At 42.5% G+C, this 25,298-nt stretch overlaps 1 protein-coding gene across 1 annotated transcript in view; it reads left to right on the top strand.

The window, feature by feature from the left end:
- Positions 1–14,708: 14,708 nt before the first annotated feature.
- LAPTM4B (lysosomal protein transmembrane 4 beta) overlaps positions 14,709–25,298 on the top strand; it is a 96,101-nt gene continuing 85,511 nt past the window's right edge. The window contains exon 1 of the mRNA XM_054021057.1: positions 14,709–14,963. Within this exon, the coding sequence (XP_053877032.1) occupies positions 14,709–14,963 (255 nt within the window). The remainder of the gene's footprint in view (positions 14,964–25,298) is intronic.

The following is a 25,298-nucleotide window of genomic DNA, read 5'->3' as shown; positions in this document are numbered from 1 at the left end:
AATTTTTTTCAAAACAAGCCAAGGCCCTCACTGCTCTACTCTGAAAAAAATCCAAGTTCCATTGGTTGCCCAAGGCCCAGCACACATTTGAGCATTTGAAGCTTGCATTTACCACCTCTCCAGCACTGGCCCGCACCAACATGGCACAAGCTTTTGTTGTGGAAGCTGATGCCTGTAGTATGGTGATCAGGGACCCTAGCAAATACTGCAGCCCATTGCCTATTACACAAGGAAGCTTAAACCTGCACAGTGAAACAGTGAGATCCTGGACAAGGAGCTTCTGGCAATTAAGACTGCCTTTTCAAGAGTGGCAACACTACTTGGAAGGGGCCCAACATCCAGCCCAAGTGTTTACTGACCACAAGAACCTGGAGTACTGTCAAGGCTGGATCCCCACTTTGAACTTTAGGGTACAAATGTAGGGGCCTGCATGAAAACTTCTAAGCTTAACTACCAGCTTAGCTCTGGTTCCGCTGCCACCATTTCCCAATTTTTCCCTCCCTGGGAAGCCCTGAGAAACCTTTCACCAATTCCCTGGTGAATACAGATCCAAACCCCTTGGATCTTAAAACAAGGAGAAATTAACCATCCCCCCTCCTTCCTCCCACCAACTCCTGGTGAACACAGATCTAATCCCCTTGGGATCTAAAACAAGGAGAAATTAACCATCCCCCCTCCTTCCTCCCACCAACTCCTGGTGGATCAAGATCCAAACCCCTTGGATCTTAAAAACAAGGAAAAATCAATCAGGTTCTTAAAAAGAAGGCTTTTAATTAAAGACAAAAAGTAAAAATCATCTCTGTAAAATCAGTATGGAAATTAACCTTACAGGGTAATCAAACTTAAAGAGCTCAGAGGACTCCCCTCTAGTCTCAGGTTCAAAGTACAGCAAACAAAGAGAAACACTCTAGTAAAAGGTACATTTACAAGTTGAGAAAAAAAAAGGAAAACTAACATGCCTTGCCTGGCTATTTACTTACAAGTTTGAAATAGGAGAGACTTGTTTAGAAAGATGTGGAGAACCTGGATTGATGTCTGGTCCCTCTCAGTTCCGAGAACGAACGCACTCCCAAACAAAGAACACAAACAAAAGCCTTCCCCCCCCCCCCCCCAGATTTGAAAGTATCTTGTCCCCTTATTGGTCCTTTAGGTCAGATGCCAGCCAGGTTATCTGAGCTTCTTAACCCTTTACAGGGAAAAGGATTTTGGAGTCTCTGGCCAGGAGGGATTTTATAGTACTGTACACAGGACAGCTGTTACCCTTCCCTTTATAGTTATGACAAGTACTGTGCAGGGCAAGGTCCTGAACCAACAACAGCTCCGATGGGCCTTAGTCTTCTCCGAGTTCAACTCCTACCAGCCTGGAACCAGGAACAGCAAGGAGGATGCCTTGTCTTGAAGATATGGCCGAGACCCACAAGGCCCCAGTCTGGAACCAGCCCACATTTTCAAATCCCATAATTTTCTTAACGCAACTCACCCCCAGGACATGCTTGCACTCCTTCACTCTGCCTCTGTTTCCAGAATTTCATCCGATGAGTTAGCCATTGTCAACCAAGAACTGCATGACACACAAGAGGGGATCACATTTGTGAGGGACCACATTCCCCTGGAGCTGCAAGGGTGGCAGTTCTCTAACTGTGCCATGATTCCACCTTGGCAGGACACTTAGGGTGATATAAATCCCAATGATTAATTTACGATTTCTTCTCATGGCCCTGAATGTGCCCCATGATAAAAATCTTTGTAGCTTCCTGTGAGGTGTGTGCCTGCACCAAGATCCTTTGTCAGAAACTCTGTGATCACCTCCTACCTCTGGCCACCCCACTTTGGCCCTAGTAAGCCATTTCCTTGGACTTTGTGGTGGAACTACCAGAATCCAGTGGCTTAATGACTATCATGACAGTGGGTGGTCATGAAACCATGAAAAGATAGCTTTTTTCTTCGAGTGCTGTCCCTGTGGGTACTCCATTTCAGGTGTCAGTGCATCCTGGTGCGATCAATCAGAGATTTATGGTAGCAGTGTCCACACGGGCTGTGTGTGCGCAGTAGGTGTCTTGTGGTGCCGTTGGTGCTGCATCTAGCGTGCACAACCCGAGCTCTCCAGTTCCTTCTCAACCATCCTCAGCTGAAGACAGAGCGCTGCAACAGTGTTTACCACTCTTCACATACCTTTAGAAATAGCAGTTTAAATAGTTAGTTAATCAGTTAGAAAGTTCTTTTTAGTCTTAGTTTTTAGTCCTGGTTTTTCCACCCTGTAGTTTCCCCACAGTGGGGTCAGTTAACCGTTAAAGATGCCTGGCTCCCCAGGCATTAAGCAATGCGGTTCCTGCTGTGAAGCAATGCCCGTTTCTGACGGGCACTCATTGTGCATCTGCTGCCTCAGTAAAGCGCATATACCACAGAAATGTGCCCACTGTAGCAGCCTGAAGGCAAGAGCCCGGCATGACTGGGATTTCCGACTAAAAATGATCCTAATGGAGAAGTCTCTCCAACCAGAGACCAACCAACGGACCATCTCTCCAGGTACCCCCCTCAGGGAAAGGAGACATGCCTTCCTCTAAAAGACCGAGGAAGAGGGCACACATCTCCACAGACAGCACTGCAGAAACAATGGTGGCCTCCTGCCAGGTCGCTACCCTCCAGTGCCAACACATGCTTGGGTAAGCATCTATGACGCTCAAGGTACCTCCGGCACCGCCAAGTCCTGAGTGAAGGAGATGGAGTTGAGGCACATACCTCCTCCATGGCACCAACCTCACCTGTGAGGGACTTGGTACCGAGCGTCTCCTCAGGCACTATGCCTCCGCCCCCAGCACCGACATCTCAGTTGGCACTGGTAGAGAAAGTCAAATCGGTACTGACCATGCTGCCTAAACTGCCACAACATCTGACAGCATTGGCACTAGCACCAACAAGGGCTCCCCCATCGGCACCGACAGTACCAACAACTGAAACACCACAGAATCTGCCGCATCAGAGTGACTTGGCTATCTATTCAGCACCGCAGTTCCCCTTACTCAGTACTGAGGGCTCTCCCGAACGTTATAGCGGTGATTCCCATACTCTTCATGCTGTTTTACATTCGTCCAGCAAAGACAAGGATGATGATATGCAGGTGCCATGCACCTTCTCACCAAACCACTCATCACCAAAAGATCAAAGACCACCCTGGATCCATATGGGGTCCAAACACCCTTATAACCAGATGGCTCACCCCTGGTACGGACTGCCATGGATGTACCCACTGATGGCCTTCCCAATGCAATGGGCTCATTGGGAACCCTGGGCAACTTACCAGGGCCCTCACTCCAGGCCACCCATGGCTCACAGAGGCGAGCTGAGATCTCACCCCACTTCCCCCAGCCCGCAGATGACAGAAGCTCAGAATGTCGGGGATGACACTGAGATGGGCACAGATCAGGAAGCTACATCTCCTGCACACAATTCTTCCTTCTCCCTGGATGAGGAGATCATGTCACCGCCACCTACCTCAGCAGATGACTTCAAGCAGTTCCAGGAATTGTTTAAGAAGATTGCCCAAAGCCAGGAAATCCCATTGGAAGAAGTGCAGATAAACCAGCACAAACTGGTACAAATTCTACAACCTTAATCTAAGTCCAAAATCGCTCTGCCCATCAACAACGTGATTTTGGAACCAGCAAAGACAGTCTGGCAGACGCCAGTCTCAATTCCGCTGACATGCAAAAGGGTGGATAGGAAATACTATGTCCCCGCCAATGGAGTGGACTTCCTCTTCTCACGCCCATTTCCCAACTCCTTCGTGGTCAACGCCGCTAGTCAACGCTGTAAACAACAACAGTTTAGGTCAACCCCACAAGATAAGGAACACGAGGCTCAACCTCTTCGGACTCAAAGTCTACTCCTTGGCGACATTACAATTCCAAGTCACCAACTATTCAGCCTTGCTGGCTAAATATGATTATGATAATTATGGGAAACTTAGCTTGTTCACTGCGGAGCTTCCCAAGGAGAAACAATCACAATTTCAGGCCATTGTAAACAAGAGTCAACTCATTGCTAAAACAGCCTGTAAGCATCTCTGGACGTCAAGGACACCATGGCCGTTGTGATGCACGGGCATCCTGGTTGCAATTCTCAGACATTCCTAAAGAATTCCAAACCAAGGTTGAAGACTTACCTCTTGACCAAGAAAAGCTGTTCTCGAATAAGATGGACGAGGTGCTCCATTCGATAAAAGACTCTCAAGCCACTCTTCATATTCTATGGATCTACACCCCATCTGCAAAGAGAAGGCAGTACCAACCTTATCAGAGGTCCGAGATTCCTCTTCTAACCAGCAACGACCATACGAGCACCAAAGACAATGCCAATGTTTGCAGTGATGGAGAGCACCTCAATCTCAACCACCATTTTATCAATCGGCTCTGCCCAAGCCACAATTTTGAAGTTTTGGTCGAGGGTCTGAACGACCTCCCTCACCAGGCAGTGCTTATATCCAATTCATCCTCATGCTTTGGTCATCACCTTTGCCCTTTCTACCGTATCTGTGGCATCAATAACCACAGACTAATGGGTGTTAGAGATTGAACGATTGGGATATACCATCCCTTTTAGCGCCTGACCATCTACCCTACCCTTCTCACAAGCACCTGTTACGACAAGAAATTGATCATCTTCTACAACTGGGGGCCGTGGAACATGTACCTTTGCAATACAAGGGGAGGGGCTCTACTCCCACTACTCTGTGACCCAGAAGAAGAATGCAGGATGGAGACCTATTTGGATCTCAGGAAGCTCAACAAATTCATATGCACTCAAAAGTTCAAGATGGTCACACTGGGCATGATACTTCCAGCACTGCAAAAGGGGGACTGGTTTTCAGCCCTCGACTTCCAAGATGCTTATATTCGTATTACCATAAACCCCGCTCACAGGAAATTCTGCGGTTCACAGTAGGACATGAACACTTCCAGTACAGAGTACTACCATTCGGCCTGTCCACTATACCAAGAGTTTTCTCCAAAACCTAAGCAGTAGTAGCAGCACAGCTATGCAAACAAGGAATAATGATCTTCCTGTACTTGGACGATTGCCTTCTCAAAGGCCCAACCGAACAAGAAGCATGTGACATAGTCCAGACAACAATCACACTATTCAGGGATCTAGGGCTACAGATAAACGAACGAAAATCCACTCTAATCCTTGTCCAACAACTGGACTTCATCTGGGTACATCTTGATGCCATAGAAGCCAAGGCATCCCTGCCCCTGAACAGATTCACAATGCTGACAAACCTTATCTCAGAGGTAAGAATCAGCCCTTAAGTACCAGCTCATACTGTCCTGCAACTATTAGGACACATGGCAGCCACAACATTCATGGTACAACATGCAAGACTACATATGTGCTGCATACAGGGCTGGTTGAGCTCAGTATACATACCCAGCAAGCACAGCCTACCCAAACGATTGACAGTACCACACTGTGTCTTGGATTCTCTAAGCTGGTGGACAAGACCAGAAAATGTGTGCCTGGGCATCCCGTTCCAATAGGAACCCCCATCAATAGTAATCACAACAAAAGCCTCGCTGCTAGGCTGGAGTGCCCACATGCATCAGCACATGGTTTAAGGCAAATAGTCTCTTGTGGAGACTCAGTTACACATCAATCTACTAGAGCTACGCGTGGGCTGCAATGCCTGCAAACATTTCCTACCTCACATACAGAATGAATCAAGTCATATAATGACCGACAACATTGCCTGCATGTTTTACATCAATCGCCAAGGAGGCGCTCGATCACACTCGCTATGCACCAAAGCCATGAAACTGTGGAACTGGTGCATACACCACAACATAAACATTTCAGCCTCCTACCTTCCCGGCTGTCAGAACGCAACGGTGGACACACTAAGTAGGTACTTCTCTCAAGACCACAAATGTGAAATGAACTGGGGAGTCCTGCAATCCATATTCCACCAGTGGGACACTCGCCTCATCGACTTGTTCGCATCCCCAACAAACCACAAATATGCAATGTTCTGCTTGAAAGCAGGGATGGGACCATGGTCACTGGGGGATGCCTTCCTCATCACATGGGATGCACAACTCATGTATGCATTCTCATCGATCCCTCTGATTATCACACGTGATTCACAAGATACGAATAGACAAGGCCAGAGTCATCCTCATAGTTCTGATGTGGCCCAGACAAGCATGGTACCCTTACTTAATGTGCATGGTGATATGCGCCCCTTGAGTTCTCCTTCGCGTCTAGACTTGCTGTCTCAGTACAACGATCGCACTCTTCACCCCAATCCGGAGAAACTCCACCTTCAAGCATGGCTACTGCATGGAGCTAGCCTGCTCGGAACAAGTTAAACACATATTACTGAACAGCAAAAAAGGTGACCACACATAATACTTACCTTCAAAAATGGAAGAGATTCTCCTCCTGGTGTCAAGAAAAACACGTGACAGCCTCCACTACACCACTGCCACTAGTGTTGGATTTCCTACTGGAGCTGAAATGCTCCAGTTTAGCAACGTGTTCAATCAAAGTCCATCTCGCAGCCATTACAGCATTCCATCATGAGATTGATGGGACCTCGATCTTCGCACATCCCATTACTAAATGCTTCCTCGTGGGCCTTCGGCACATTTACCTTGATGTTCACCAACCTATTCTGGCCTATGACCTCAATCTGGTATTGAAATGCATCACCAGACCACAATTTGAACCTCTAGCCACCTGTTTCCTCCTACACTTATCCATGAAAGTGGCCTTTTTGGTCACTATTACTTCCGCCAGAGGGGTGAGTGAGAGAGTCCATGTGGCCGATCCTTCCTACACAATATTCTTCAAAGACAAGATCATGCTACGTCCCACCCAAAATTTCTACCAAAGGTAACATGATTCTTCCATATGAACCAACCAATCCATCTTCCTATGTTCTATCCCAAGCCCCACGGGACTCCAACAGAGATGGCCTTGCATACATTGGACCTCAGGCGGGCGTTAGCATTTTACTTGGAAAGGACCAAACCTTTCTGGAAACCTCCTAGACTTTTCATTTCAACTACTGAGCATTCGAAAGGATGCACAATATCCACTCAGAGACTGTCTAAACGGATCGCCACATGCATCCAAACTTGCTATCGTATTTGGAACATGGACCCTCCTGCGCACATCAGAGCATTCTACATGATCAGTTTCAACCTCGATAGCTTTCCTAAACAATGCTCCGATATTAGAGCTTTGTGGAGTGGCCACTTGGGCCTTTGTCCACACATTTACTGAGCACTATGCAATCACTCAAGACTCCATGGCTGATGCCATAGTTGGCCTAATCGTACTTACCTCTACAATTCAAATGAACCTGAAGTCCCTCCTGCCTTCCAAGGGGCACTGTTCTACAATCAGCTGAAGTGGAGCTCTCACAAGGACTGCACTAGAAGAAGAAGAAGAGAAAGTTACTCACCTTGAGCAGTAACTGAGGTTCTTTGAGATGTGTGTCCCTGTGGATGCTCCTCTACCCACCCTCCTCCCCTCTACTTTGGAGTTTGCAGTAAGGACTCTGCGGTAGAGAAGGAACTGAAGGGCTTGGGTCATGTGCACGTTAGATGCGACACCATCTACCGTAACTGCATCTACTGTGGACACTGCTACCATCAATCTCAGATTGACGGCGCTGGGACGCATCAACACCTGAAATGGAGCACCCACAGGGACACACATCTCGAAAAACCTCAGTTACTGCACAAGGTGAGTAACAGTTTCCTTTCTAAGATAGTTCACTTTATTCCCTGCATAAGTTTACCCTCTGTAGACGAAGCCACCCAGCTCTGGATAAACAATGTATTCCATCTTCATGGCATCCCAGATCATATCACCAGGGACTGCCCGTTTCTGGCACAAGGCCCTATGTTTATTAGAAGTCCATGTGCACCTGTCCTCTGCCTACTATCTGCAGTCAAACAGCCAAATGGAAAGAATCAGCAAGATCCTTGAAAAATACTAAAAAAAATTAGGGCTGCAATATGAACCTTAACATAGGCACTGACTGTGTGGGTGCTCTGGGGCCGGAGCACCCACAGGAAAAAAACAGTGGGTGCTCAGCACCCACTGGCGGCCCTACCAATCAGTTCTTCCCCCTCCCCCCCACCATCTCCCGCCTGCTGGTGATCAGCTGTTCAGTGGTGTGCAAGAGGCGCTGGGAGGAGCGGAAGGAGTGGGGGCAGGAAGAAGCAGAGTGAAGGTGAGGCACGCTTGGGAAAGGGGGCAGAGTGGGGCGGAAAGAGGCAGAGAGGGGGCGGAGTGGGGGTGGAAAGAGGCAGGGCTGGAGAGGCTTGGGGGAAGGGGTGGAGTGGGGGGTCAAGCACCCCTAGGGAAACCAGGAAGTTGGCGCCTCTGAATCTTAATGTCTCCTGAAACAAGGTTGACATTTCCTGTCAAACTCTTTGAATGGGAAGACATGTTTTAATGAAGCATGCTTAGATGAAGTATGGAATTCACCTTTAAGTTTTCCTTCAGTATACTTTTTATTGTTTGTTGTAAATAGGATTTTCAAATTAAAGCCCTTTGGTGGAGATCATTGAGCATGTAGAGGAATTCAGTTAGTTTTTTTTCTTTCATATACAGCTGAGATAGAAATTTAAGACAAATTAGCTACAAAAAATAATGCAAGGCAGAGAAACTAGATTTTCGTTTTGACTCTCACTTGTTTGTGTTTGGCATGTGGATCAATAGGAAAGGCTCACATTACTGAAATATATATTTTTAGGTCCATTTCTTGAAAAAGTCATATTTGCATATGCAAATAAATATTTATTCATAGTAAGACAATTAGTGCCAAGAATGCCGGACTAGGACAGGCTAAAACTGCAGAGATCATGTAAAAGTCCCTAATTATTTATGGAGAACCATATTTAAAGAAGTTGACCATAGTGAATGTACAAGCAGAAATTAAAGGTAGATAGCAGTTCTCTGTGCCAAGTTTGCTTTTTATTTGAAAGCCCCTATCCCGTACAGATATATGCAGTAAAGATGTAGCCCAAGGCAATTTGTATCTGGAAATACCTAGGTACCTTTCAGTTTGATATGCGTGTTGTAAATTGTAGAATTTGGTTCCCTGACAAGACTGATATCAATAAAGAAAGTATTTTAGGGTCAGGCTAAAAATGCATAATATAAAGCTATGTTCATTATCCTCTCTATGGCATGATACAGCTCTGAGTGAATAAGTTTTAATCTTTCTCTCACATGAAAGTTTAGAAATGTAAAGTTGGGATGTGAATACAAAGGTCCTATACTAGAAGGCTAACTTTAGTCTGTGTGTGAGTTAGTACAGTAAAAAGACAATTTCGGCCTCCTCTATACTCTGAGTTGCGAGACGGGTGGAAGGGTAGCATGAGAGAATAAACATTCATAGATTTAAAAATTCAGATTTGGAAAATCCTGATCCATTGAACCCCATGTTGCTGTTTTACAATATTTTACTATAATTGAAGATCTATTTTCACTCTAGTAGTCTGTCAGTGAGTAACTATTGGACAAAATGGAAGAAACAGTGAAAGTATTTAACTCACAGATTTGCCTTATCTCACTCATTTTAAAGTCATTCATGTCTGAGCAGGAAACCATAGGATCAAATGAGAAATCCTGAGATTACCTGTAATTATTTGTATGCCCACATATGAATAAAATAAATGGGGCAGGCTGATTAGAACCTACCTGTGAACTACCTCAAATTACTGTAACATTTTGCAGACCTTTATTTAAAACTAATTCAGTATTCTGCAATGATGGCACCAATACAATGGTACCAATACAATGGTAATACTTTTATAAGATGAGATCTTTAATCATTACAGTAAAATATTATAGTATTTCTTAAGGTTTTTTCAGGTATGGAGAAAGGCAACAGAAAATCTGGGGCAGAACCATGGTCTAGAGAGAGCTATAGCATTGTTTTGCCTGATCTATTGATTATATATTGATCAGATTACTATTTAGTTTCCCTAATTAACATTCTGAAATTTGGTAGATTCTTGTCCCAAGACCAAGCCCAGTATTATCAGAATTACTGTTCAGTTAGGAGCCCCAATGTGCACTGTTGCAACACTCACACTTGGGAAATCACACTATATTTATAATAGTTATATTAACACAGCAAAGTCAAAAACACTCCAGCACAGCAAGGCAGGTAGAGAGAACACAGAATGAGATGAGCATCCATATACTTACACCACTCCTTGCACAACAACCTGAAGTGTTTGTTAGTTAGTTATCATCTTCTCCCTCACCATCAACAATGGTTGTCATCCTGACAGCTTCCCAGACTGGGATACAGCTTTTATAACATGTTATGCTAATGCCACTGTGACTAATCATAATCAATAGGTGTTTCAGCCCCTTCTCCTTATTTGTAGTTCTGTGCCCTTCTCCCATAAGTTATTCATCTTTCTAACTCAAACTTATTAGCACATATATCAATTAGTTACCATGGCATTCTTGTGGTCCGTAACTAAAAATATCCCAAGCTGTTTGTGACGATGTATCCCATAATGCTTTATGAGAATATGACATAACGGGATTATGTTTTATGCTACATGTGCCATGTAACATATTTCTGTAAAGGTTATGGTCTACTGAATCTATTCATCCTATTTGTACACATATATAATTTTTGTACTTGAAGTTATGAATATTGGCTGTATACTTGCTTGATTTCTAAGTAAGCTTTGTAAGGCATTTGGTCAGCTTCTTTAGAAAGGAATTTGCAAAGTTAAGTGCCCAGTCAAGAAGCACTTAAGGAACAATGGATCTTGGAATGCTCCAATCCACATAAGAAGTCTACTTGAGGATGTTCAAGGTAGCATGTGAACAATGGTTGCTACCTGTAGTTCTGAGTCATACATGGACATGTGGCTTGCCCATGTGACTCCAAAACTCCATCTTGGAGCTGGACTTTGCATAGGAGAGAGGAGGAGGTCTCCACCCACAAGAGAAAACCTATTCAAGCCCGTGGGAGACCCCTCTATTTTGTCTTGAGCTGGCTAAAGAAAGAGCCTCTCCACTCCAAGGATATCTGAAAGAAACTGAAACAAAGGACAATAACCACAGAGGGTGTGAATGATTGCTGGACCCAGACTAGAAGGAGACTAGTCTGTAAAAGGAAGCTTACTGGTGAGGTTTTATCTGTACTCAGTTGTATTACTGTATTAGATTTAGATTTGCGTGTTTTATTTCACTTTACTTGGTAATTCACTTTGTTCTGTCTGTTACTACTTGGAATCACTTAAATCCTACTTTCTGTATTTAATACAATCACTTTTTACTTATTAATTAACCCAGAGTATGTATTAATACCTGGGGGAGGGGGGGGGGGCAAACGGCTGTGCATATCTCTCTATCAGTGTTATAGAGGACGAACAATTTATGAGTTTATCCTGTATAAGCGTTATAGAGGGTAAAACGGATTTATTTGGGTTTAGACCCCACTGGGAGTTGGGCATCTGAGTGTTAAAGATAAGAACACTTCTGTAAGCTGCTTTCAGTCAAGCTTACAGTTGTTAGGAGACGTGGTTAAGATGGGTCTGGGTTTGCAGCAGGCTAGCGGGTCTGGCTCAAACCAGGCAGGGCACTGAAGTCCTAAGTTGCCAGGGCAGGAAAGCAGGGGCAGAAGTAGTCTTGACACATCAGTTGGCAGCCCCAAGGCTGTGATTCAACCTGTCACACTGTTATAAACTAGCATCTTGTGATTACCTACCAGCAATTTGCAACACTAGTAATTATTACAAAACAATAAACAAAGCCTTATGCCATCTTGTGACCTAAGGTCACTGTTAGTTTACGTACTTATGCTAACTTATTGAGCCACTATTTCTATTCGGGCTATAAGGCATTATACTCATGCCAACTGTTTAAGCTATTCTTATAGATCTAGCCCTATAAGTCTCTTGTGCTTCTGCTGTCAGTTCCTTACCCCTTTACCATTTACTTACTATATAACTATACTCAGTGCATGGCTATATACTCAGTGCATGGGCTACAACTGGACTGGAAATCAGGAGAACTGGGTTCAATTTCTAGCTCTTCCTGAGACTTCCTGTGTTACCATGGACAAATCACTTAATGTCTCAATTAGCAATCTGTAAAATGGGTTGAATAATATTTCCTTGGTTCTGTGGACTTAAATCCTAAGAGGAACTATCTCTTACTTACATGTATGCACAGCCCGTAGTACAATAGGACTCTCATGTAGGGCCTCTAAGCACTCTTGTAAAACAAATACTAGTAATCTAGTTGGAATAGGAATGGGAATCAGGAATTCTGAATTGTATTCCTGCTATGATATTGCTTTGCTCTCATTTATTCTGTGTCTACAAAATTAGAATAATACCCCTCATCTATAGAGGAGGGACTTTGTAGTATCAGGCATTTGGGATCCATGGATAAAGGTTGCTACAGAAGTGCAAAATACAGCATATATTATAAACGTACTGTAATTTAGAAATATAAGATTATTAGGGTGAAATGGACTCAAACCACAAAAATTGGATTCTGAATCAGCTTTTTATCATGCCAAAGTTCAGCAGTATTATGGTACTATTATATCTGACAACAGCTGAGTACTGTGAAGATTAATGCATTTATGAACTTCAGCAAAATATATTGCACCAATAAAAACTTCTGGAAAATCTCTTTCTCTGAGCATGAAATGCTAAATATTTTTTCTAAAACCAAGGCCATGCCTTGCAAAATAGGGATAGCTGGCATATATATATATAATATATATATATATATATTCTTATTTAATACAATAATACAAATATTCCTGTATCTCAGAAAGATTGAGTGCTACTTACAGCTTCCTTTAAGAAACTGAAATAAATTGTGGTAGTGTATCATTGATCATCTGTTTCTGTCAGTAATTAAATGCCTGTGAAATTCAATGCATCATCATAAAAACTGAAATAAACGTAATCTTGTTGCAGTGTGTAAAGGATCAGCTTGTGTGTGTACCTTTATGGAATATTCCGCATCAATTAAGTATGTACAGGAACACAGCTATTTAACATATCAGGGCATAATCCAGAGTAGTGGGGGGGTTGCATCACCCCTGCCATGCAACCTTGGTGCCTTACAATGCCTTGATGTAGTAGCTCCCATCTGGGCTGCTCACAAACAACCTTCCAGCATGCAAGTCATAGGCGGACTGTCTATGTATAACTGCAGCCTGCCAGCTACTCCGGCACTCATGATCTTTCCCCAGTATTGAATGTCCTGTACTGTCCAGCCCTCTCCTGAACAGTACACATATATTAAGTCCATTATTCCTTTAAGGGACTAATATGCCAGACACTTTAAACACACTGCATTAGATAAAACCATAAAATAAGTTTATTAATTACAAAGAGAGAGATTTTAAGTGAGTACAAGTAATGAGGTATAACAGTTAGAATTGGCTACAAGAAAAATAAAGATGAAAATGCTTACTGGTGCCTAACTTAACAAATGATATTTGATTCAAGCAAGATTTCTTAGCACATGAAAGTTAGCCAAGTTACTGACCAAACTCTTCAGGTTAGGACCCCTCCCCCAGAGTCCAATGGCTGTTTCCTTTTGTTTTCTCAGGTGCAGAGAATAAGGTGGGCTGGAGGAGAGAGAGGGATCCCTTGGGGGTGTTTGTCCCTCCTTTTTATACCTTCAGTCCCCCTCTTGAAAAACATTTCCAAGTGAGAACCAGGAGCCAAAGTACCTATGGGGAAGTATATTCCCTGCTGGGTTTCTTTCTCACTTGTTTGATTCCTTTGTTTTCCCTTCCTGCTTTATGACTCTATTTATTGCTTAAATGCAAATTAAGGCAAGCACTCATCCTTTTGTCTAGGATAGACCTGTTTGCTGACTTCTGCTCCCCCCATACAGGGAAATCTTATAACTTCACATACAATGTTTCCACACACATTTTATCAGGACACTACTGACTGACAAATTACGAGTTTTCAAATGACACCTTACAGTACGTACCTTGTACAAAGATTACAGTAGCATGCAGGGTGTGAACACAAAGGTGTATTCCATCACACCACTGTTCTATAGCAATTTACTGTAGTATCTTTATTAGAACAAATTGCTATAATTAAATAGCACCCAAAAGAAAGTGAAGCGGTTTACCTGGCTATTTCTATGGTAGAGGCTGCATTGTGTTACTGGCCCATGTCTGATCCAGCCAAGCATCTACATTTCCTATTCCCAACAATGTAAACATGCACACGGATCAGCCAGCCACTGTTAGGGTGACCAGATGTCGCTATATTAGGGGCTCTTATACATGCAACTATTCCTCCCCACCCCAAAAGTCTCAATTTTTCACACTTGCTCTCTGTCACCCTGACTTACACTGACTGCATACAACGCGTTTTTTCAAGGCACATGACTTGCTGGGGAGCATCACTGAGGACTTTGCTCATGTCCCCTGGCCTGATGCTTGGAACTGTCACAGCAATTGAATTGCAGGTATAAGGAGAGAGAGAGAGACACCGGAGTCAATGGCAGTTGCCTGCCGGCACGTGTCGTGTCCGCTTTATCCATGTGGGAATCCCCCCCCCCCCTCCTTCCGCCTGGGGCGCGCGCGGCCCGATGGGTCTCTGCCTCTCTCTCTCCCAGGCCTAGAGATTTGGTGACGTCATGGAACTGGAGGTGGGAGGTGGGAGCAGCTGATGGCGCGCGCTGCCCACGCGGTGTCCCTCCCTCCTGCGCTCGGTGCTCAGCCGCCGCAGTGCTCGCGCGGCGATTCGGCCCTACAGGAGCTCCAGCAGGCGCCGCTCGCTGCGCCCCGGCACCCTCGGGCGGCCCCAGGGGGAAGCGAGGCGATGAGGACGATGAGCTCCCCGTGGGCTCGGTTCTACTCCAACAGCTGCTGCCTGTGCTGCCATGTGCGCACCGGGACCATCATCCTCGGCGTCTGGTACCTGGTGAGCGAAACTAGCATTGAGCGGCCATAGCCCAGCACGTTAGCCAGGGCTGCACCCTGCGGTGGGGCTGGCGTGGGTGTGCCGGGGCGGGAGCTGCCCCCTCCTGAGAGTCGGGCTGGCCTGGCTTGGGAATGGGCCCCGGAGCTTGCTCTCTTGGGAGAGGGGTGCAAGAGACGCTCTTAAGAGAAACGGGGCGCGAGGTGGGGGAGGCACAGGAGACCCCTGTGAAAATGCGCTTCCTTCCCTTGGGTTTGTCCCAAGAGTCGGGAGTGTTAAAAGCTGAACAGCCAAAGCTGGACGTGGGTCCTTGTCCTCTATGGTGTATGTGAAAGGGGCCATCACTTGAGTCTGGGGGGGAGGCATGGTTGAAAGTTAGACTCTGCCACTTTTGGGCCCCAGCACCCCAAATCCCAGAACTTGGCAGGATCCAGATCCCAATGTTTGTGTTGCTGTTGGTCACAGGCACATCAGATTTTTGAGGTGCAGTAGGAGCCACTAAATAGGTTCTCTATTTAGCCAGGGAATTTTCAGAGTCGGGGACAAAAATTAGCTGATCCAGGGGCCAGATAGAGGATTTTGCAGTGCTGTTGTGGCAGGATACATCAGGGCACGGGGGATTTGGTGCAAAAGCAGCAACTCGATTTGACACTAGCTCTGTTAGACAGTAGAATTGGGGGGGGGGCAGCTGGGACCAAATATTGTCAGGGCCCAGATTTTCTGTTTTTTGTCCTGCTGGGGCCTTCACCAATGTCCAGTGAGAGTATCTATGGAAAGGCTAGGCAATGTGGTCATTGTGGTTGCTTGAAAAAGGAGGTTCACTAAGTCCCTCAGTGTCTCATACTTATTGGCTTTCCTTTAGTAGAGACTTCATAGAGGCTGGCAAGTCAAAGCCCCGTTTTGCGCTTTGAACAGGCAATGCGCATTTGGGCCTGATTCTCTTTTCAGTTACACTGGTGTAAAGCAGGAGTAGCCTCATTGAAGCCAATGTGGTTCTGCTGGTGCAGGTGAGAGGAAGTGGGCTCAAAGATTTCAGTGCATGCTAATAAAACAACCCATGACACTGTCTAGTGGAAATATCAGTAAAATAAATAAATAGCTCCTGAAATTGTGCCTACTACCAACAACCTTTTGCTTTGGATAGCGTAACACAAAAGTTTCCAGAAAAACACTGTCCAAAGGGAAAACCTAACTGCTGTTCCCCTCTGAGCCAGTCAATATTTGTATAAAATAATTTCTGTTATATTGAAATGGTAGGTGATTCCGTTGACTATCAAAAGAAACTGTTATAGTATCATAAATGGCTAACCACTAATGGCTTGAGAGAGGGCTAGATGGGGATAACCGATTATTTAAAATTTACAAATTCTTCATTGTCTAGGTTTCATCTCTCCCCTATCCTTTCATTTGTTGTTTGTTTCTTAGATTTTAAACTCTAGTTTGGGCTAGGGATTGTGTCTCTTTCTGGGTTACATCTTGCTACTGATTTTTAAGCAGCGACTTCAATGAGTTCTGCTTCAAAATGTTCAGAAAGGACCTGTTCATTGTGAGCACTGCTGTAACACAAATAATAAGAATCCCCAATCTCCTGCCTGAGTCCATGTTTATTTCCAGTGCTTTCATACTTTGTCTTTTATAATTATTGTTCTGCATCTTCGATTGTTGCTGGTAGCTGGTGTGGAATACTGATTTCAGCTGCTAATGCTGCTTTTCAGGAGAGTGGCTATTTCTGGGGAGAGAGCTTCTAAAGGGTTGTATTATTAGCAACATAATCCTTATAAAATACAGTAATTCCCTCTAGGCTGCCACAATCTGTAAATCTGAAAGCAGTTTCCTTCCTAGACTGACCATAAAGAACTCAGAGAATCCTATTTAGATGCTACCTAAGTTAGAAAATAAACAATGTTCATGACATGAAAAAAGTGCACTTTTAAACGTTGCATATTAAATTGTCGTTTACGTGATTCCCTGTTTTAATTTGAGGCTGGGTTGAATGGTCACATAGCACTAAACTAATGATGCTAGAGTAACATTAAACAAAAAGTAGCCCTGCTGTACAATGAAATTATGATAGTTAAAAAACCCAACATTTGCACATTTTTAAATAAATGTCCAAAACCAGCGTTGAATGTAGGGGTAGCAAATGGTAAATTACAACATTAGCCAAATCAAGGTTTATTTTATTGATGGTATATATTAAACATATACTGGTATTAGGCTGGAAATCTTTCTGACATCCATGGTTAGTGTTCACATGAGGGCTTTGGAAGGTTTTTATAGTCAGTAGTAGTATTGCAGTTCTTTATTTGCTAGATAATTGAGTATTTGGACTTTTTGTATGTTTGATGAATAAATTAAAAAAATACATGAGTGTTGTTTACCAGAAAAGGTTCTTCATCCCTACTGCTTTTATAGGAAATTAGTGAGGCAAACTGCACTAGAGGCATGAATCCACTTTCTGACTATCATGTCTCCACTCTTTGGGTAGCAATGCAGGGAAATCCGCTACACAGAGGTCAGTGCTGACATTGCAGGATTTGCAAACATGTTGTTATAATAAAGAAATCTGGTTCATTGCTTCAGACTATGCAGATGTATTTCATGCCATGGTCAGTCTTCTCCAGCTCTTGATACAAGAGACCAGAGTCTGAATCTGACTCCAAGACTATCCGTTTTTTTTCAGATATATGGCATTGCAGATTAGACCCAGACTTGCTTACTAACCCCTGAAATTTCCTTTGGAAACAAGTGGAAATTGCAAGGCTGTAGTTGATGTAGGGCATCTTGTTAAATAAATTCATCAGAGTAATTAAAAGGCTAAGTTGACATTGATCTGTTAGAATTCATATAAAACAGTCTGTGTCCTATAAAACAGATGTTACACTGCTGAGTAAATTATAAATTGATTTAGCTATGTATTGCTTTTACTTTAATATAATATAGTTAAATGAAATCATTTGCAGGCATGTACCATGGTATCTGGGATATTTATAGTGCTGGAAGGAGAGTTCCTTTTTCATTATGGTCATGTGTTTTCATTTAATTTCCTAAAAGCTTTTGAGCAGCTCTTCCAGGACGCATGGCTTTATTCAGTCTGACTTCAGTGTGCAGGGTTGGATGAAGCCTCTCTATCCTGGCTTAAGAAAAGCTTTTGGCTTTCAAATAATTTTTAAAAGAACATTTTAGATAAGAAATGGGAACTTAAATGCAACAGTTAAACTTGCATATGAATAAATATATACTTGTCATTTTAATTGAGACAATGCATAAGACATACTATCTCCATACTATTGCTCTGGTTCAGCAAAGCATCTAAGCGTATGCTTAAGTCCATCTCCATTCAGAAAAGCTTTTAAATACATGTCTAATTTTAAACATGTGCTCAAGTCTTATTGACTTCAATTAGTTATAAGACCATGCTTAAAGTTAGACAGGTACTCAAGTGCTTTGCTGAATCGCAACCTGAATTATCTAATCCTCCCAGTTGGTAAAACTTGTTTGGCAACTCTTTTCAGCAACAACTTTAGTTTTTATCTTATTTTCTTGAAATCTGGTTAAGAAAAATGTAGTTTCAAATTAGCTACTTCTTCTTAAAACTCACTATATCATTTGTATACTGTCAAAATGTTTTCTTTTCTTTTTTGTCTATAAAACATTCCTTAACTTGCATTATATCCCTCTTTAGTTTCTTCTCCACTTTTTGCACAAATATCCTTCAACATGAATTTTTGAGTTATTCAAACTGATATTAAATCATGACATCCATGGAGAGGGGAGGGATAGGTCAGTGGTTTGAGCATTGGCCTGCTAAACCCAGGGTTGTAAATTCAATCCTTGAGGGAGCCATTTAGGGAATCTGGGGCAAAAATCTGTCTGGGGATTGGTCCTGCTTTGAGCAAGGGGTTGGACTAGATAACCTCCTGAGGTCCCTTCCAACCCTGGCATTCTATGCCATATGGTTGTAGATCATTTAAAATTAAAGTTGGAAGGCTGTAAATGCAATAGAAATTCTTGATGAATGGGGGTAAGAGTTCATGAAGAAATTTACAACTAGCAAATATACAGAGACAAATTACTTACTGATTTATTTAATAATTAGCTAACCTGGTTGAAACGACACAGTTATACATGCTCATTTATGAAAAGCTTTTTGTATCTCAGGATATCAACTGTGACTTTGTAATTCATAGAATGGTGGGTATATTTATAAATAGAAGATGGTAGGTTTATCTGCCTGATTTTGAGACAGTTGTATTACTTATGAATAGCAAAGCCACAAGTGAATTAGGCAGATTATCTCAAACAAACACCAAAAAATGTTGATATTTCCCACATCATTATGCACTCTGCAGGACAATCTTTTATGGGAAATGGCTGTGGAAATATTTCAGAGAGCTGTAAAAATGTTTTTACTGTCACTATTTTTAATATCCCTGACCAGTAAAGGCAGGTTGCTTGACGCTGCTCATCAGTCTGGGATACTGGAAGCACCACTGGCAGAGAGTTTAGGGAGCAGAGTGCACGTGATGTGGTCAAAGTGGCACAATCAGAGCATTTTGTTATTGATAGATATTGCTAGAGCCTTATGACATTATTTAAAATTTTTCATTTTATTTTTGGGGCATTTTATTTTATCCATTAAAATGTTTTATTTTTTTATTACATTTAAATTAATAAAATACACAGATGACTGTATATAAATGAAAACTGTGTATAAACCCAGTTTATCTATGCTACATCATTTTATTAAGTATAATGTATTATTCCACGCATTGAGTTGTTTAACAACCCACACCACTATTCCCCACCCCAGACAGCTACTTAGGTTCCCCCCTTGAAATTTACTCAGTTCTGTAACCCCCAGATAATCCCTACTTCTCCATCCCACTCAGTGACACAAACGTCATGGGACACCACGGATCTTCCCAACCCCTACTGCTTCCTTTTGCAGTCCCCACCCCATTCCAGTCCCTTCTCTGTTTCCCCAGGGACCCCTTACTAGGCACTCTCACCCCCCTTAAGTTGCCCCCTTCCTCACTGAGACCCATCCAGCCACCCCTTCCCCTCCCCCATTAAACCCAGGGACCCCTTCCTATCCCCTTTCCTTGGTTGGGTGGGAGACCTGGGGTGGGGGAGGGTTTGCAGAGTGAGACCATTCCACAGTGGCAGCTTCTGTCCCACAGGGCTGGGCCCAGCTCCCCGCTCTGGGCATAGCTACCTGCCACATGAGGTTGTAGTCCCGTTAAAATGTGGCCTGGCCACCCCCTTCATCATGACTGGGGAGGGGAGGGCAGGCCAAATGTGAGTGGTTTTGCAAATCTGTGAGCCTGGAGTGGGGAGTCAGGCCCAGCCCTGCTGGACAGGAGCTGCTGCTGCAGGGAGAGTTTTTCATTTTATGTAGGTTATGTTATTTTTCATATTATTTTGTGGTGTTTTGCATTTGTGAAACGTAGAGGATATTACTGTCACATGAGGAAGGGGCAGTGTCTGTGCACACTCCCAACACGCACACAATGCTGTACAGAATACTTAACATAGTTTCATATAATAGGTTTAGCAGGGAAACAAATATGTAACATTGCCTTCTCACATTAGAATGTGATGGATCAGAGAACTATTATTTATTATTTGTGTTACTGTCATGAACCAGAGTTCCATTGTGCTAAGCGCTGTACAAACACAGAACAAAAAGACTTTGTGTTTTTACAGCCACTGTGTCTCAATTTCCTTTTGGTAAAACAATATGTTCTATAGGTAGAAACAAAGTACTTTAATGTAAAAGGTAACTTGCGGGGAGTGGAGTGGGTAAATATAGTGGGATGAATATCAGAAAAACTTCCTGACAGCACAGTCTATTGGGCTGATGCTGAATAGAGTCTATTTAATTATTTAATTAATAATACCAAATACATTTTATTTCCAGGACTGAATCATGTGCTGGGAGGGGAAAGGCTCGTGGGAGGAGTTGGGATGTTCAGTGCAAACATTATCTTCTGTAATAAAGTGGGGATGATTGTTTGGCTGTCTGAGCAGAGGGGAAGGGAGTAATGGCTATTCATAGTGTTAGCAACCAGTTCAGTTCAGAGGTTTGTTTTAGTTTTTTGCACTGCATGAGGGCTTTAAATTTCACCTGTAATATCAGACATGAAATATGAGATCAAATATAAGCAATCACACTTACTGTGTGTGCAAACTAGCTGCAAGTATTATAAATTAAAAATGAAATGGGGACTATGAGAAAATGACTTCTGGGTAATTATTCCTAATTAAATTGTTATGACAGTAAGCTGTCCAAAACTGCATTGGGACTGAAACCAATAGATTTCTATTTTGAAATTATCATAGCATTTTAAAAATGTAAGAAATGATGCTTGTACGAGTCCTAGTTGTCCAGTTAATGTTGACTAATCAGTAATAATATCCTCTTTGCAAAGCTCCGTAACAGCAATTATTAATGCAAGCTATCAGTAATCTGACTGTTCCTTGTTTGTTTTTTAAATAAATAAAACAGAGTCAGATGTACTGCCATTCTCCTTGCAGGATTTTCCATTACCTAGATGCATAGTGAGGGATGTTTATGTAAGCACAAAGGACTTGATCCAGCACCATTCAAGACGCTGAGAATTTTTCCATTGCGTCGAATTGGAACAGGATCAAGCCACAAGATGAAAATATTAAGCATGTGTTTAATTTTAAATTCAGTGAAGTTAAACATGTGCTTAAGTGTTTTTTCCATCAAGACCTAAAAGTCGATACTGAAACATAGATTCTAAAGGATGAGAGGCATGTTCCCCCCCCCCCCCCCTTTTTGCTATCCTGTATATGCCATACCCCTCCATGTAGCTATAGCACTAATGCATTCTCATTCTGGTCCCCTACTGACCCACCCCAAAGCTTTCTTTAATGTGATTGCTTCACTGTGTTGAAGGGAGCTGTCCAACAATTCAGCATCAGCCTTTTCTTTTTCCTGCAGGTGTGGCGCTTGCCAGAGGTCCGTTTCATTTTTAAACAGGGGTTCTAAGAGGAAAATGTCAAAGGAGAATATAATTTTTTTTAAAAAAATCAGTAGTATTTAATGAAAAGCTAGCTATTAAGTTGCACAAGTACCACAGTGAGAGACATGGCATAAGAACCTAGAACAAATCTCTGAGTTTGTAGCTTTGCATACTTGTACTTGAATCTGTTATTTGGGAGAGACACTTAATATGAATTTTCAATCTTAACATTTGACTCTTGATTTTATTGCAGTTTATCACTAGTTGGAAACTTGAGGCAGTTCAGTCTAGTTCAGCATCAATTTTTTCACAGCAAAGCACAGTGCTAATTTTCTGAATTTTAATGGCACTAATATTTTTGTAGTTGGAAGGCAAAACAAGGTACTTCTCACAAAGGCCACATTGTACCATTGATTTTTAAGCGGAGCACTCCCCATTGAAGTTAGTGGGATAGAAATCAAAGCCAAAATAGAAGCAAAATATTTTCTTTGGGAGTGAATCATGTCACTTTCATTCTTGCTCCGTTTTTCAAATCCAGTAGAAAAATAGCATGAGTGATCCTGTGCTTAAATACCTATTTAAAGAGTACTATTGTCCTCATATCTTAAGAATTTGATTGTATTTAAGTCATAACAATATTACAGCAAGGAGTTCAGATAGATATGATCAATATTGAAGCTATATCCTGCACTGGAGAACTTTCCAAGCAGTTATAGCCTGATCCTGCCGGTCTTAAGTGGCAAATTTTTACTTATGAGTAGTCCTGTTAACTTTAATCGAACTACTCACACTGGTGAAGGTTTGCAGGATGAAAGAGACTTTGTGAAAAACAGATAGTAGATTCCAAAATGAAAATGTCAGTAGAATTAGTTTTCCTTAAATACAAATAAATAAATATATTTAAAACTTGTAAAATGGGGGGCTATGCTGGATATAAGCAACGAACACAGTAAAGTGCTGTATTAGAAAATGGGTAATAACAGCACCCAGTGCTAATTCATGAGAGTTCCAGGTGCACAGTGAATGCAGTATGGGCGGGGGGTAATGTGTTTGTTACAAACCATAAGATTTCCATATTTTATATCAAGAAAATGGATTCTAGGATGGCTCTCCAGCTTCTCTCAGCTTTTATAAGCTTATTTTGATAACTATTGTGTGATGATGAAGGGCTGGATTCCCCTCTTCTGTAATCAGATCCATGGAAGGGAACGAAGGGAAGAAATCTCAGTAAACGTTGCCCATGGAGTTTCCCCTCATACTGTGGTGTTGGGGTGTCTTTGCCCCTGCTGAATGAGCTGGCTGTCTGGTCCTCTGGGATTTGCGGGACACAAAGGCAATCCCTGTGGATGCTCTGCCAGCTGTGGAGACCCAGTATCTCTTCCCACTCCTTGGCAGTGTGGTGCCAAGAGATCCTCACTGTTAGGTTTCCCCTGATGGTCACAGCTGCATCCAACAACTCCCCTAAAGAGGTCTCTTCACCCCAGAGCGAGCCTGTGCATAAGCTAAGAGAGCTCGGGGCTGTATTATTTTTTCCTGAGGCAAGTTCACAGGACTGGAACCAGTTTGGGCCCACCAAGTGGCTGCCTCTCCCTGGTGTATGGTAGCCCAAAACCCAAGGTGAGCCCTCTGCAGGATCTTGGGAAGAGTGGAATGGAGCCAAAAAGGTGGCTAATTCCCCATTCAGTGCGTGATGTGGTCCACAGGCAGATCCGTGGTCCATGATTTGGCCTGAAGGTAGGAGGAAATACAAATATTTGTAATGATGATGGTTACAATGACTCAATATTTGTCTTTAAAATTCTGTGTACAGTTAAGCAACTTAATAATAATCTCTCCTGCTAGGAACATGATTTACAAAATGAACACTTAGATTCTGCAGAAAACTGGAAAATCCACAAAGACTCTCAATCTATGGAGTTTGCTTGTTTTCTGTGAATGCTGAGTTCTGTTTTCCCGATGTATGTTTTTTTGAGAAAGGGAATTAAATGAATACACCTAGGCCTGCCTGTTAGCACTGTAGAGAAATAGTTTAAAATACAATGATTCATTACTTGCTTCATGAATTGCCTTCCAGTGGAAAGACTTAGCCACAGGGAAACCAGGGCTGAGACTTGTCACGGGCAGATTCTGCTTCCCTTAACTCAAGCTGGATAGTATCTAATCAAGGGAACTACCCACAAAATGAGTATTCTCTACAAGAATTGAGGCTATACAGTCAATGACATAGTAAGCAGTACCTGGCAAGCAGAGTCAGAGGTGACAGGAGCGGGCCCTGACGGTCTGAGAATGATCATAGGGAAGAAGGTTGAACTCCTGCAAGGACAATTTAAAAACGTCTCCAAGCATTCTTTCCTACAGTTTCCCCAAACATCTGTTTTCCATTTTTAGTGCAGATAATCAGGCTAGCACATGTGCTATGCTAAATTTGAACATAGGAGCTTTTCTAGTGGAAATGGACTTCGTTAGTCCTAACCAGCTCTCACTATTTAAAAAAATATTTTTTTTAAAATGTAGGTGACGACTCTACAACCTCTTAAGGAAATGGGGGACTGAAAGTTAGCCTGTAACACACCACAAGGATTTCAATGTTGTTTTTTCAGCTCGAACCCTCTTATCTGCAAACATCTCCAAAATGTCAACCCATGATTTTTTTTTTTTAAACTGTATGTGAGTAATGGAAAAGGATGACTGATGCAACAAAGCTCCAGGTTACCTTTTAATAAGCATGCTGAGACAAAGTTGTCTGTCACTTTTATATAATTGTTTATTCATTGGTAGAAGTTTAGAAATCAACAATCTTAAAAGTTTCTGTTTTCAAAAAGAGGCTCTTTAAATCTGTAGTAAAGGCGTTGGGATTATTTTGAATAGTTTGATCCTTTTTGTGAGAAAACAGATGATTGATTATGAGTGTGACAAAGTTTACACACACTTGCGAGGGAGGCAAAGATTGGTTTAGAATATAACAAACATGGATATTTACATTTGTTTTACATAAAAATGTAAGATCTTATATAATCTTGACCGCACTTATAGCAAGGAGTCCATGTATTATATTAATCAAGTGAACTATGTTTAGAGGTTTTGATTAAAGGTTGCTGTTAATCTGTATTCCATGGTGAACCAGAGATTAACATATTAAGCTTTGTAAATTTACTATTGGCGATACGGACGTCGGGCAAAAAACAGTTACTGTCTCATCCTGGACATATGGAGTTTATGTGAAATACCAAAAGAGTGTAATTTACAGTATTTTTTTTTCCCGTTCCTCATTTTATTGCCTGAGACATATTTTGACTGCAAAGATCCTGGAAGTTTAAATTAGACTCTTTAATTATTTGTCCAG

Source organism: Malaclemys terrapin, chromosome 2 (genome assembly GCF_027887155.1).
Source record: "Malaclemys terrapin pileata isolate rMalTer1 chromosome 2, rMalTer1.hap1, whole genome shotgun sequence".
NCBI lineage: Eukaryota > Metazoa > Chordata > Testudines > Emydidae > Malaclemys > Malaclemys terrapin.
The sequence above is the reverse complement of the archived record's forward strand: the minus strand, read 5'-3'. Positions and strand labels throughout refer to the sequence as shown.